This window comes from Monodon monoceros, unplaced genomic scaffold, assembly GCF_005190385.1.
Source record: "Monodon monoceros isolate NGI ecotype Baffin Bay Population unplaced genomic scaffold, NGI_Narwhal_1 Super_Scaffold_18, whole genome shotgun sequence".
Taxonomy (NCBI): domain Eukaryota; kingdom Metazoa; phylum Chordata; class Mammalia; order Artiodactyla; family Monodontidae; genus Monodon; species Monodon monoceros.
In genome coordinates this window covers 173,166,591-173,181,955 of record NW_021703774.1, presented here as the reverse complement: position 1 = coordinate 173,181,955, position 15,365 = coordinate 173,166,591, and the positions used below count along the sequence as shown (strand labels likewise).

The window sequence follows — 15,365 nt, the reverse complement described above, 5'->3', positions numbered from 1 at the left end:
TCTCAAATTGTTGTATCATTTAATATAAATGACAAGAGATCCCCCTAGGGAGTCCTAGCAAATGTATCTTTTTTTGGAAGAAGAAAGTAGGCACCTGGGTGGTGCTGGCCGTGCTGTGGTAGGTGGCTGCCTCTGTGCAGTTCTGGTCCCTGATCATCAGCTGAGGGGGCGTTTGCGTCACAGAGGTGCTGATCTTGGTTCTTTGACACATTGTAGTCTGACCCCTTATTTAGGCTTTCCGCCACCTCAGGGCCAGGGGATAGTGGACCCATTTGTTCGTGGTCACCGCCATCTGTACTCTCCCCAGCTTGTTCTCACCGGAAGCCTGATGGCCACTCCTCCACTGGGGTGTCTGTGGGAGAGGAGGGGCCGAAGGGACAGCTGCCTTTTCCCCAGGGAGCGTGCCCGGCACCTTCTGGTCAAAACGCTGTTGCTATAAGCTTCTGGGGGGACGCCTCTAGGGCCCCTTTCCTCAACATACCTCTGGGGGAAGATCACACTGTATTAACCAGGAGGATTGCCCTCACCATCAGTAAACGGAAACAACCTCATTGCCAGTGCCCTGCAAAGACATTTTTCATCGTCACCAAGAACTTTATTGAACAACGTATTCATTAATCGAAAGAACTTTTTGGTCAACCCCATCGATACTGAAAAACAGTTCTACAGTATCAGCTCTGAAAAAACCAAGGCATTAGCCATTTGGAAGAAATGTTTTGTTGTGAGAAGTGTTGTAACAATAAACAAAGGAAAGGGATGAACATTCCTTTCCCAGAGGAGTAATGTTACCAGTGGGGTTGTTTCTACAGGGAGAGGAATTTGTAACCAGTATGCTACCGTTAAAAAAAAAAAAAAAAAAGACCTAGAAAGGAAGAACGTTGTGATAAAGGACACACCAGACTTTGTGTAGTAAGATGCCAAGCTGCCTATGGTCAGCTACAGACAGAATGGACTGAAAAATGGTAGAGTACTCCTCAGCATAGGACAGTATTAAGTAATGTTACCTGGAGCCTTGTTGGGGGAGACTGAATAATGAATACTGTAATAAAGCCAGCCTGACTGGTGTGGCGTAGGAAGATACTCTTGTTCAAGGCTTGATCTCTTGCTGCCATCTCCAAGTGGTGGTGATCAAATTGTTTATTCATACACAAAACCATTTGTTATTTACTGGACCCCTACTCTGTTCTAGGCAGAGATTTTATAGGTCTTTTAGAGCTAATCCAATCTGGGAATAAATATCAGGCAGGTGGTACACATTGGAAACACAAAATTTTCCAAGTAGGTTTTGTTCGTTGTAAAAATCTTAGTTAAAAAGGATTATTTCGGTTGTGGAGAGTTCTGACTGGGTTTGCTAGCCCTGAGCTTTTAAATAGGGTCTAGCTCTAGCCCCAGAGAGGATTGTTGTTGAAGATTAAATAATATATGTATACTTTCAGACAGGGTTTATTTGGGATAAATTCTTGTTTGCTTTAATTGGTCAAGGTATGTTTATTTTTGTCTTTTATTTTTTGGTCCGCCTTAATGCTGGTGTCTGGTTACAGGTACCCTTGTTGGACACTGGTGACATCATCATCGATGGAGGAAATTCTGAATATAGGGATACCACGGTAAGCATTTTTCAGTCCACATTCTTCCAGGTTCTGAGAACATTCTAGAAAAAAGTACCAGCACTGCACCTGTGACAGAAGAGTAGACGTCTTTCTGTGGTGCTCTTTTGGGATTGGCCATTAAGACATACCTGATGGATGAGGTTCTCATTAGTCACACACGTAACTGAAAAGAATGACTGCTGCTTAGATAAGGCAGGCTGGGCGTTTATGCTTAATCTTCCCTTCCTGTCCCGCCACTCCGTGATACATCAGTGTGCAATGTGGGTGAGCACCACTGTGCTGATTGTCTCGTGTGCAAGGTCGTTTCCTGTAAAACGAGAATGTATGTTTAGCTTTATTATTTCCCTTTGAGGACAGGGTAGCCATATTAAACTTCCATGGATTTTTTTTTTTAATTCCCAAACAGAGGGGATTAGTAAGTCAGAAAGGGGATTAAATTTCCTGAATGACCAGGTTATTAGTGGATCCTTGGGTCATTTAAGTCAAATGTGGGATCTCCATACCTGTCTTGTACCTCTTCTCATTCAGTGGGAGAAACTGATTTTAGGGAAGCATGACGAAATTCTTTTTCTCTCATGTAGAGACGGTGTCAAGACCTCAAGGCCAAGGGAATCTTGTTTGTGGGGAGTGGAGTTAGTGGTGGAGAGGATGGGGCCCGGTATGGCCCATCACTTATGCCAGGAGGAAACAAAGAGGCTTGGTGAGTACCAAAGGCACCACCCTTGCGTCGACACAGGGAGCCTGAACCTTGAGAACGGGTGAGCTGTGAGCAGTTCTGCCACCCGATCTCCTCTGTGCAGTCTGAGTGTTGGAGATGGGAGATGCTGGAAATATTTCTTTTATGTATACATTTTTTTGCTTTGACATAACGTGTGTGCCTGTTCCTCCTTTCCTTTTTTCTTCTGTTATTTCCTCTAGTACCAATAATGGAAGTTCTAAATAGGCTTCAAGGGTTCAGAGGCTTTAATGAGGCAGCTCAGATAATGTCCTGTGCACTGTCTGGACTTAGGAGTAGGGTCTGCCTCTTCAACTCATATATGGTGTATTTAATCATTGTGAGTAATGGCAAAATCAGACAGGGCCTCTTTCGTCCCAGGGAATGAGGTGGAAAATTTTTATTTGGGGAAAAAATGAATTTTACACTGCTCACTGTGTTGTGTATAAGAGGAAGGGTTGGCCGCAGAAGGGGGGATGCTTTGGTGATGATGTAGCAGGAGGGCTGTATAAGGCATAGGCTGTGGGTGATGAGCGGGATAGAGGATTAAAATGAAAAGATGCAAGTAATTAATTATACATAATGTAGACTGAAGGAAACACCGCTGTTGAGACTGCAGGAAGAGAGAAAGCCAGATAGAGGATGATAGAGAGATGGAGCAGAAGAGAAAGAAATAGAAAAGGAAGGATCCTTGTGAGGGAGACGTGGGAAGGCAATGCGTTTTTCCGAGTGAGTTTGGTTTCCGAGTATTCTAGACTTATATTAGGCATTAAAGTAAGGAGTGATCAAACCTAATCCCCAAAGGTGAGGGGTTGACTGGGGAAGATTAGTCTTTTAATTACCTCCCTAATGATTAAGTCTGGGGATTCTCTTCAGTATGTTGAAGTCTAGAAATAAAGGCCTTCCTGCTTCTCAAAAACTTAAAAATATTTATTTTGGGGTACCGCTAAGTGGGCTGTTACAAATGCAGACAATACACATGAAGAAGTCTGCTATACAGAGGTGCTCTAGTTCTCATTAATACATATTCTCACACTGACCTGTTAGAAGCAGAAATGGTACTTTTACCTGAAACAATCAGTCAAAGTTCAGGGAAGCTCTAAAAGCTTAAGATGTAGCTACCCCAGCCCCCTCCTCCTGAGCGTTCACTTTGCAGCCCTGTCAAGTTTTGTGTCTTTACCAAAACCCTTTTGTGAAGGCTTTATTGGTCAAAAGTGAGGAGAACAGTAGGGAACAGCGTCAGGAGTTACTCTGTGCGCCTCGGGGAGGCGGGGAAGGAATGAAGGAACAGTTGCTTTTTCTCTGGATGATAAGGAATGTAGCTCTTGGAAACGTTGCATGGTTCTTTCTGTCCAGAGTCCTGCTGTGCTTGATAACATACGTCCAGACTGATAGAAGCAGTCGCTACAGGAACAGCTTGGAATCACAGCTTCTTCTGATAGTGCAATAGAAATGTCTTCTGGGGCTTTGCTGACCCTCTTACCCAGCCTTTTTGTCTCCTGTCTCAAATCAGATAGTCCGCAGCATCTGACTGATTTACCTTGAGGACTTAGCTTATTCATTACTTTTTTGTGGGCACTTCCACCGACTGCTAGAAAGGAAACAATTGGGGGGCGGTGGGGAGTCCTTGAGAATTTCGTGGAGACCCAGGCCCCTTGTCAGCAGCTGAACCACCCACTTCCTTCCTACAGGCCCCACATCAAGGCCATCTTCCAGGGCATCGCCGCAAAAGTGGGGACTGGAGAACCCTGCTGTGACTGGGTACGTTGTGGGCCCCCCTGAAGCCAGTTGGCGCCACGGGCATTGACATGACCAGGTGCAGAGCAAGGATCACCATGGTCCCAGCGGTTTGCTTTGTGACATAAGCTCCTCAATGTTTACGTCGCTAGCACAGACAATGCCGAAAATGCATCAATTGTACATGTCCTTGTATCTTAATTGGAGGTTGATATTAAAAGCAGCCCTCGTCAATTCATCTAAAATATGGATTCCTTAAAAAAGGAACATGAAGGGCTTCCCTGGTGGTGCAGTGGTTGAGAGTCCGCCTGCCGATTCAGGGGACGCGGGTTCGTGCCCCGGTCCGGGAAGATCCCACGTGCCGCGGAGCGGCTGGGCCCGTGAGCCATGGCCACTGAGCCTGCGCATCCGGAGCCTGTGCTCTGCAACGGGAGAGGCCACAACAGTGAGAGGCCCGCGTACCACACAAAAAAAAAGAGGAACAGGAATGATGAGGTGAAGTAAGATTTTCTTCGTCATGTTACTTCATGGCTAAAGAGAGGATGTCAAGGGAGTTGCCTGGTGGTCCAGTGGTTAGGACTCTGCACTCTCACCGCCGTGGCCTGGGTTCAATCCCTGCTTGAGGAACTAAGATCCCGCAAGCCGCGTGGCGTGGCCAAAAAAACCAAAAAGAACAAGAAAGAAAGAATGTCAAGGGGGTAGGGGAGGAAAAGAAAAGAGAGAGAGAATGTCAGAATCAAAAGTGGAGTTTGCTCCCTGGGGTAGGTATTCTGTGCTTAGAACAGAGTAAGCTGCAGCTCTTCGCCCTCACTGAATGTGAAGGAGGCCGAGGCAAATTCTTTCCTTCCCTATATTTTGTGTTGCTGGTAAAATAAATTTTATCCCTTGTTACAGCCTTAGTCCATCCCATGGATGAAAAAAAACACTAGGCAGGGGAGACCTGAGTTGTCTTTCTGGCTCTCCGTTGACTAGCGGTGTGACATTAGGCAAGTCATTTTCTTCCATGGGCTTCAGTTTTCTCACCTGTCAAATATGGGGGTTGGACTGGATGACCTCCAAGTTCTCTTTAGCTCCTGATCCCCTTGAATTTTATTCTACGTGCCATTTTTATGATGTTAGTTTTGCTTTATATGAGATAAAAGGTAGAGAAGAAATGAGGACTTGGGCCCATGGGGGATGAGGGGAGTCCTCCCCCCAGGCCTGACAGTGCCTGGTGACTAAGCCGCTCCTTACATTTTAACCAGTGGTCACTGAGTTCAGTCAGAACCTGCTTAGCGCTGAGAGACGCTGGTGCTGTGATTTAGAAGACTGAGTAATTTTCTCACTAGTGTGAAGGACTGGGAAGGGAGCTTTTGTTCCTTGACAATACACTGCTGCAGTAAAAAAAAAAAAAAAAAAGAACAGTGACAGTAACTTCTTTTTAGATACATTTAGGACATAAATCATGAGGAAATTAACAGTACTTGCCTGTGTATCTTGATCAACTCCTGTTGACTTCCCATAACCCCAAGCCTTACTCTTAGGTTACTGAAAAGAAAAAACTGGTATAGATACTAAAAGCAGGCACCCCTTAGCTCAGTTTTGAAGTTACAGGAAGGAAGGGGTGAAGGAAGGTATTATTGGCCATGTTACTTCATGGGCAAAGAAAGTGTCAAAATCAGAAAGGGGGAACTTCCTTGGTGGCACAGTGGTTAGGAGTCTGCCTGCCAATGCAGGGGTACATGGGTTCGAGCCCTGGCCCGGGAAGATCCCACATGGCGCAGAGCAGCTAAGCCTGTGTGCCACAGCTACTGAGCCTGTGCTCTAGAGCTCGCGAGCCACAACTACTGAAGCCCGCGCGCCTAGAGCCCGTGCTCCGCAGCAATAGAAGCCACCGCAATGAGAAGCCCGTGCACCGCAACTAGAGAAAGCCCGCGCACAGCAACGAGGAGCCAACACAGCCAAAATAAATTAAAAAAAAAAAATCAGAAAGGGTAGGCCAGCAATGGAAACATAGACAGAGGAAGTCTCTATGTCAGGGTGGCAGTGTGACAGCATCCACCCCAGCAGTGCTGCCAGCACTGGTCCACCGGCAGGCATATCCCTGTCATGGTGACGGGAGTGTCTGACTGCAGAACTCTCCTTGTTCTGACTCCTTGCCCTCCAACCAGTTTTCAGATAATCTGGCTTCCCAAGTAGCTTGTCCACAGGGACAGGATGTGTTGATCAGACTAATAACACTTGTAACCATTAAGATACATAGTTAAATTTCTCATCATAAATTTACAGACTGGTATTCTGATTTTATACATCTTGCCAGCTTTATTAGAAATCAGTACCTTGTCAGTTTTGGGACCCTGGCAAGAACACATTTCTGGGCTTACAAGGGCAGACCTTGCATCTGAGGTCATTTTATCTCTCGGTGGCCATTACAACTATAGTACATTTATATATTGTTTAAAGTACAAGTGACTTAATTAGCTTCTTTTCACCTGCGGTTGCTAGAAAAATAACCAGGAAAAAGAAGACTCCTTTTACTTGTGGGAGGGGGCTGGGGAGTGGGGAGTTACTTTTAATAACAATGAGAAAGAATGGAAAATGTAGGCTAAAGACCTGTGGGTACTTCACAGTGAATTTGGGGATTTTGAAAAACCTTTAAAGGAATGAATTTGGAGTTAGTTTACAATAGCATCGTGCTGGATTGAAGCTTGTGTTGAGTTGTTATATGATGATTCTTCTTTTGAAAATACTGTAAATACTTGTTCGTATTTGTTACGTTTTGTATGGGGAGGGAGTCTTGCCAAAGAACTGGATGTGGACTTCTCTGGTGTATTTCCTGGCTCCCTGAAGGCCTCTTGGCGCTTGTGGCTCTAACAGGTCGGGGACGAGGGGGCAGGACACTTTGTGAAGATGGTGCACAACGGGATAGAGTACGGAGACATGCAGCTCATCTGCGAGGCCTACCACCTGATGAAAGACGTCCTGGGCATGGAGCACAAGGAGATGGCAAAGGTGAGTCCTGGGCCCTGGGTGGGGGGAGCGCTGCTCAGGTGAGAAGGCTTTGCTGGTGACGATAAGTCCTTCCTCATTCTTTTTCCCTTGGTCATTCTGGTGGCCTGGATGGACTCAGCCTAATCTAAGGGAAGCTCTCAGTAACAGGACCATAAAATCTGATAGCCAGTCACTAAGCCAGAAGTTCCCAGAGACTCTTGGTGTAATCCTCTCTCCCACTCAGGGACCCTGACTGTGTGTCAGGCCTGTGTCACTTAATTGCCTGGTCTCGTTTGATCCTCCGTTGGTCCCATGTGGGAGGTGCAGCAGAAGCTCGCTTTTCTGATCCAGGTGGGACTGGCTGTTAGACAGCTATTCAAAAAAAGGTAGTCAAAGTTGGGAAACTTAAGCATTTCTCCCAACATTTTATTATGAAAATGTTCAAACATAAAACAATTGGACAGTGATCAGTTACATACACACAACCTACATTCTACCATTAACATTTTACTCTGCTTACTTTGTCGAATATCGTCCATCCGTCTATTAGTTTTATCTTTTTTAAAAAATACACTTCAAAGTAAACTGCAGACATTTGTACTGTTTTCTGTAAATGCTTCAGCGTCATTGACTAGGCAAACATTTATTTTAACTGAAAATATAGGAAGGTGCGTTCAGTCACCCATCATTTCATGGAGAGCCAGGTCCTTCTACGTGTGGCTCTGCTGATAGCATTCTAATCAACTTTCTTCTCATCTAGAGTTTGTAGTTTCAGTTATTTCAAGTGGAACATGATTTAAAGACACTTGCGAGGCACACGGTGCAGAATCCTTCCAGAATTTTTACATTCTTTTCCCTCCTAATTTTAAAATTTGTGTTGGGAATTCCCTGGTGGTCCAGTGGTTAGGACTCTGCACTCTCACTGCCAAGGGCCTGGGTTCAACCCCTGGTTGGGGAACTAAGATCCCACAAGCCATGCGGTGTGGCCAAAAAAAAAAAAAAAATTGCGTCATCCCCACTTATTTTGTTTCACTAACTTGCCTTTATTGTTCTTTCCAAAACAGTTTGACTTAGTTTTCATAGAAACATTGCTTTTCTTTGTGTGTTCATATTTAATTGGTTTATATAATATGAGTGCCAGGCACTGTTTTATGTTGGGGATATATTAGTGGAAAAAACAAAGTCCCTGCCCTCATGGACCTTGGAAAGATAGACAGTAATGACTGAATATATAAAACTTGTTCGTGATCACTATTATAAAGAAAAGTAAACGGGAGGAAGAGGCTGCTCTAGATCGGGTGATCAAGGAAAGTGACTGTACGAAAACCCAACCGAGATGAGGGGACACCTGGCTCTGAGGAAAGCACTGGCCTGGTGACCAGAAAATCAGCATGAACAGGTTGAAATCAGAAGCAGCTGACTGTTGGTTAGCATAAAACTCAGCTGGTGGCAGAAGTGTTCGGGTGTCCTGCAGAGGAGCCTGGTAGCCTCAGGGGTTGAGCAGGTTGTGAGCATCGGTCAATATTTACATGGGAAAGGGATGAATCAGTTAAGGGAGCATCTCCGGTATAATCCTAGGTTCTCCCACATTGTTTTCTTTCACATCCTGCACACAGGCCTTTGAGGAATGGAATAAGACAGAGCTGGACTCATTCCTGATTGAGATCACAGCCAGTATTCTCAGGTTCCAAGATACTGACGGCGAACACCTGCTGCCAAAGATCAGGGACAGCGCGGGGCAGAAGGGCACCGGGAAGTGGACCGCCATCTCTGCCCTGGAGTACGGCGTCCCCGTCACCCTCATCGGTAACACTCAGCTTTGGATTGAACCTTTTCATCTCACTGTTTTGACCCTGGTGTCTTTCTGGCAACTAAGAGTTACCAGATCTCTCAGAGAATCTGTTCAACCCTAGTCGGCTTTCCGAGTGTGGTCTGCTCTTTCTGCCCTTGAATAAGTTGACAGTGTGAGAGAGGCTGAAGCTGCTTTTGAATCTCTTCTTTATAATCCTTCTGTCAAGCATGTGAGCTTTGAGATAAATTCAAAAGTTACTACCTGTCTTAGCCAGTTTGACTTTGGGGATCATTTTAACATTAGTGATTAAATTATAGTCAATGACCTAAGATCTTTCTAATAGGGAAGCTAACTGTAATGGAATTTTTCATACAAAAGTTCACAGAATAATAAAAGTTCATGTATTCAACATTTATTACTATTTTGCTGAGGTTTTTTTCTCAGATATTTGAGGAATAAAATATTACGTAAGCATTTCCAGTCCTTTAATATTCTTTTCCTAAGTTCCTTCCCCTTTTTCTTTTAGAAGAAAACTACTGTCCTGAAGTGAGTGTATATCCTTCCCATCCATGTTTTTTATCTTGTCTTAATGAGCTAAGCATCAAACTCAGAAAGTTGTAGAGAGAAGGAAATAATAAAAAGCAGAAATAAAACAAAAATAATAAGGGGATTAACAAAACTACATGATAGTTCTTTAAGAATAAGATAGATACGTTCTGTCAAGATTGGAAAAGGAGAATGGAGGCTCCTGGTCTGCTTATGAAGGCTGATCTTTGCTCCTGGCAGAATGGTTCCCCCTGCAGTAATAAAACAAGTTTTCTTGTTGGCTCTTCCAGACATAGGTTGCCTTTCCCTCTCTAGTCTCCTCCTGCCTTTGGTTTCCTGTTAATTATGCCTGACTGTGTTTACAGTGGACTGGGTAGTTGCAGGCACAGTAAGGAGGGAAGCAGTTTGCTTAGTCCAGCTCTACAGAGAAGGAAGTTGACTGCTTTTGAGCTAATCTGAGTGCTACCCTGGGCGGGGGCCCAAGGGGACAGTAACTGGGAGCAGTTTATTCATCACTGCCTCAAAAAGAGTCCTACTCTCTTGTTTCGGAGACTTTGTACCCTACCTTCCAGCTGATGGTAGTCAGGCTTCCTCCCTGGCTGCGTGCCATTCTTGTTTGTTGAACTGACGGGGCAATGAGTCTTCCAGCTAATCTTTAGGTAACCCCGGGAGGGTTACGCCACACTCACCTCTTCCTGCTTTTTGTCTTCTGAAGCTTCCGCCTAAGAATGCTAAGTCATCCTGTGTGTGCACTGCAGGCGCCCAGAGAGCTGGGCAAGGACAAGGACAGGGAGACACCTGCTCTCAAGTTTATGGCCAGAACCCTTTCCTCAGAAATAAAGTCCTCTGTTAGTTCCCAAAGGTTTTACTTCATTCTGTCTGTTGGGGGAAAAATGGTTAATTTATTCTAATTATATAAAGTGTCAACTGGGCAAGCATTTATAAGTGATAATTTTTAAGATACTAATATCTTAATATTAAAATACCATATTGGGGACTTCCCTGGCGGTCCCGTGGTTAAGAATCCGCCTTCCAGTACAGGGACGCGGGTCCGAGCCCTGGTCGGGGAACTAAGATCCCACATGCTGCACAGCACAGCCCCCCCCTCCCCAAAATATTGAAATATTTTTTATTCAAATGAAGTAAAATTGTGAAACTGTAATGGTGACCATGGACATAGCAAAAACTGAACTGTAAGAATTAGAAAATGGAGTTTTTTGAAGGGAGAAATCTCAGTGTACTCGTTTCAAAGTGATGAGTATTAGTGCTTCAAAAGAAAAGAAATGAAGTCTTTGGTGACCATTTATAAATTAAAGTCCTCGCAAGTGAAACTGAAATTTTACTGGAGGACCAACACTGAGTAATTCTTAATGATAGTGGTTTTGCTCTTCGTTTTTTCCCCTTAAAATTCCCCTTTGAAGTTCATGGTGATCTTTGAGGTTGAATATGTGTATTTATGTTGGAGACTGACTTGGAGTTTTCATTTTCAAATTAACCGTTAGAGCTTTTTATGAAAGTTCTTTCTGATGCAGGTTAGCTTTGCGGCCGAAGGTTGAGACTTTGCGCTTGTGGTAAAACTGGAAATCGTGCTGCATTGCTCTTTTCCCTCATCTTCTCTGGCTCGTGTGCGCTCCTCCTCGGGTTCTGCCTGTGAGTTGTGGTGACTTGTTATCTCCCCCTCCCCCCACATAGGAGAAGCGGTCTTTGCTCGATGCTTATCATCTCTGAAGGACGAGAGGATTCAAGCCGGCCAAAAGCTGAAGGGGCCTCAAAAGGTCCAGTTCGAAGGAGATAAGAAATCATTCCTGGAGGACATTCGAAAGGTGGGGTGCCGCCCCGCAGTGGCAGCGGGGATGGGACTGGTGGGGAGAACACCCCGAGGCCACGGGGAGGACGTGGGGTCTGTCCAGCCTTGCCCGTTGATCTGATATGCAGCCTTTCCTAAACCGTGTCCTCGTTAGAGCTGCACTGCGGTGGCGGGCGGGGGCGGGGGGGGGGATTAGGCAGCCGTGCGCGCCAGCCGCAGTTCTGATGAGTCTTTGTGCCCTCCTTTAGGCCCTCTATGCTTCCAAGATCATCTCTTATGCTCAGGGCTTTATGCTGCTAAGACAGGCAGCCACTGAATTTGGCTGGACCCTCAACTATGGTGGCATTGCCCTGATGTGGAGGGGGGGCTGCATCATCAGGAGGTGAGTGGTCGGGGGACCTGCCACCTGCCGTGCGGGAGCGCTGTGGTCTTAGGGCGCTCTCGGGGACGGTTTCCCTGGAACTGGTACAGTGAGTCCTCTCGCTGGGACGCTGGCAACCAGGCCGGTTTAGGTGTGACATCTCACTTTCTTCCTGCACGTCAGTTATTCTAACTCGAGTGTCCATCCTACCCCGTCTAAAGTAGTTCTGTGAGCACGGTTGTGCCCTTGGCCCTCACCTCTCGGGACCTGGGCTGTCTGTATTCACGGCACGTACAGCGAGCTGGTGGGGTTGGGGGGACAGGTGCCTTCGTACCTCGCGAGGGTATCTGTCAGCTTCCAACTTACTTCCTCTGCTTTCTGCCAGGTGTTCAGCCCGCTAGTTAAGATTCATTGAGCTTTTTCCCTCTTGATTATTTCAGTGTATTCCTAGGAAAGATAAAAGATGCATTTGATCGAAACCCAGGACTTCAGAACCTACTATTAGATGACTTCTTTAAGTCAGCTGTGGAAAACTGCCAGGTACGTAGCCCAGAGCTGGGTAGTACGGGAATTCTGTCTTAGTGAGTTTTGCTCTGGGGGGGTCTGCTTTTTCATTTATGCATGAAAATCTGTTGTCTTTTCTGTGAGCTAATCACTAGTCTTTGGCTTTACTTTTTTGCTCAGGACTCCTGGCGGCGGGCAGTCAGTACTGGTGTCCAGAGAGGCATTCCCATGCCCTGCTTCACCACTGCTCTTTCCTTCTACGATGGATACAGACACGAGATGCTGCCAGCCAACCTAATCCAGGTGAGCTTTTGGAGTAGGCGATGAACATGAACCTGGGTGGTACCTAGGGTCATGTGCCTGCGTCTGTCCTATAACCAACCCATTTCTTGTTTTCTAGGCTCAGCGCGATTACTTTGGGGCTCACACCTATGAACTCTCGAACAAGCCAGGACAGTTTATCCACACCAACTGGACAGGCCACGGTGGCAGTGTGTCCTCGTCTTCATACAATGCCTGATGAGATTCTGTTACGCGCCACGACTCCACAGACCGGTACATTCCACTTGCCACACAGCACTGCTTACATGGCCCTTTGCCCTACTTTCTGCTCAGATCTTTGAAAATAAAAGTGTCGTAAGAGACTCCTCTGAAGAGTCAACCCGAGTTTATTTGTAAAGTAGAGCTGTGAGAACCATCGCATCCTCTGCCCTCGCCTCTTGGGATGGAGCAGAAATTGAGCGTGTGTGCGACCTCGAGAGCCAGCTCCCTGAGGCGGTGTTTCCTGCGTGTCCCCCGTGGGTTAGGGAGACAGAGGTCTTCTCACGTAGGTGGGAAAGGTTTTTGTGGAATTTGATCAAACTGGAGTCTTTGTATCATGCAGCTGAATTCCCTTTTGCCTTTAATAAAAATTTAAAAAAAAGAAAAGAAAAATCATATTTATGCTTCTCCAGATTCTTAAATATTCTCACCTTATCCACACTGAGCCATATCCTCATTGGTAGAACGATGTGCACCCGGTTTCATTACATTTGAATTAGTTTATTTCCTTCCTTTATTTAGCCTTCTTAAATATTTTCCTCTTTGTTTTCTTTAAAAAAAAAAGACCTCAATAATAGTACCAGGAACAGCAAAGTTAGGTAATGATTAACTCTGGAGGGAAGGGTGAGGAGAGGTAGTCAAGGGGTGGGTGTACAGGCTTATGACTTTGGACAAATTATTTAATCTATCTGGCCTCAGTCTTCTCATTTGTAAAATGGGGATAATCATCGTACCTGCCTCCTTAAGGTTATTTTGAAGATTCACCTAGTAAAAACAGACCGACACTTGACAAATAATAAGTACCTACTTAAGTGGTAATTATTATTATTACCACTTCAGGTGTGCCTGTCCCTGAAGCAGTGGCATTTCTGAGAGTTAGAAACCAAATGTTACTTCTCAGCACTCACTGGTGAATTCACTTTGGAAACCGGCCCTCAAAAAGTTCCTGGCAGGGCTCCTCTGTGCGCTCAAGTGACGACGGACAGATCTTAACTGAATGCACTACCACCATAACCCCTTCCCCACCACCCTGCCAGGAGGTGGATCTCGGGAACAGCAGGTCTGGGGTGGGCCCCACATTCTGTATTTCTAACGAGCAACCAGGTGAGGCCATTATTGGCACAGTCAGGGCAAAATAAACGGAAGCTCCTTTATCGCTAAAAGAATATAACCGTCCTTTGCCTAGGTCCTTGACAGGGAGTTTTTTTTTTTACTATATATACGATTTCATGCCTTTGGAACTTTACATCCCGTGACTTATTTGAAAAATTAATGTCTGCCACACAGTGAATACTATTTAAGGTTGACTATTACCTACTTCCTGCTGAAGGGGAGGTGGTCAAACAATTCTGAAAGTGGATAGAGGTGGCCACAGACGGGTTCTGCGCCCAGCCAGGTCCTGTCCAGCCTAACTGCCACAGGGACAGTCTGGTGGCCATTCCAGCAAAGGGCCTCCCTTGGCAGAGACTGTGGGCCTATTATCTTTCTGCTTTCTTTCTGCTTCCATTTGAGACACAGTGGAGTTAAGACATATGGATCAGGCAAGGGAGCAGACGGGACCTCTCAGCAGAGGCTTTAGGCAGGGGCTTTACAGGTGTTACATTTCTTTGAGGCAGATGTGGAGCCATCTTTTTAGGAGGGGTAGAGAGACCGTCAGGATGTATATACTATGTTTAGTATGTATGTTAGCACAGACATGTTCGCTGTTTAGTAATAGATATGCTGTTCCAGTAACAAACCACCGCAAACTCAGTGGTGTGATATAACCACCATTTTTATCATTCTCCTAATTCTGAGGTCAGGAAGTTGGTACAGGAGCGACAGCTTGTCTCTGTTCCACAATGTCTTGGAGCCTCAGCTAAGACTTGAAAGTTGGGGGTGATTCCATGGCTGGGATCACTTGGAGGTGTCTGTCTCCTTCATTCATTGGGCGCTCGATGCTGGCTGGGACCTCAGCTAGGGCTACCAGCTGGAAAGGTGCATGGCGGCCTCACCACGTGGCCTCAGCCTAGGCAAACTTCTTACTTGGTGGCCCAGGGCTCCAAAGGGGAGTGTTCCAGATAACAAAATGGATACCACATTGCCTTTTAAGACCTAGCCATGGATGTGACACGGCATTATTTCAGCCACATTATATCAGTTACAAGTGAGTCATAAGCTCTCTAAATTCAAGGGAAGGAGTATTAGGCTTTACCTCTTGATGGCAGGGTGGCAAAGTTCTAGAAGAGCATGTGGGTCAGGAGATTTTTTTTCCCCCCCCAAATATAATCTGCCACGTATGCTTCCCTGGAAAAGGACACTTTGTTACGTGGGGAAGTTGGGAACTCTGGCCCTATTTGGGGGTTTTCCTGAGGGCCTCATACAGTATTTATGGAATATATAAGAATATAATAATAGCTAACAGTGTGTGCCAGGCACTGTCTTTTTTTAATTTAATTTAATTTTTTTCTTTTTTGGCTGCGTTGGGTCTTTGTTGCTTGCTGTACGCGGGCTTTTCTCTAGTTGCAGCAAGCAGGGGCTACGCTTCGTTGCAGTGCGCGGGCTTCTGTGTGTGGTGGCACGGGCTCTAGACGCGTGGGCTCAGTAGTTGCGGTGCACAGGTTTAGCTGCTCCGTGGCACATGGGATCTTCCTGCACCAGGGATCAAACCCGTGTCCCCTGCATTGGCAGGCGGATTCTTAACCACTGTGCCACCAGAGAAGCTCCCAGGCACCGTTCTTTGTTTTTTTTGTTGTTGTTGTTTTTGCGGTACGCGGGCTTCTCACTGTTGTGGCCTCTCCCGT

At 45.8% G+C, this 15,365-nt stretch overlaps 1 protein-coding gene across 1 annotated transcript in view; it reads left to right on the top strand.

Moving 5' to 3' along the window:
* Positions 1–12,969, top strand: part of PGD (phosphogluconate dehydrogenase) — a 15,323-nt gene extending 2,354 nt beyond the window's left edge. Inside the window, exons 4-13 of the mRNA XM_029230764.1 lie at positions 1,542–1,607; positions 2,192–2,310; positions 4,017–4,086; positions 6,919–7,053; positions 8,649–8,838; positions 11,063–11,193; positions 11,426–11,559; positions 11,979–12,078; positions 12,223–12,345; positions 12,443–12,969. Of these exons, the coding sequence (XP_029086597.1) occupies positions 1,542–1,607; positions 2,192–2,310; positions 4,017–4,086; positions 6,919–7,053; positions 8,649–8,838; positions 11,063–11,193; positions 11,426–11,559; positions 11,979–12,078; positions 12,223–12,345; positions 12,443–12,562 (1,188 nt within the window). The 3' untranslated portion in view covers positions 12,563–12,969. The remainder of the gene's footprint in view (positions 1–1,541; positions 1,608–2,191; positions 2,311–4,016; positions 4,087–6,918; positions 7,054–8,648; positions 8,839–11,062; positions 11,194–11,425; positions 11,560–11,978; positions 12,079–12,222; positions 12,346–12,442) is intronic.
* The last annotated feature ends 2,396 nt before the right edge of the window (positions 12,970–15,365 follow it).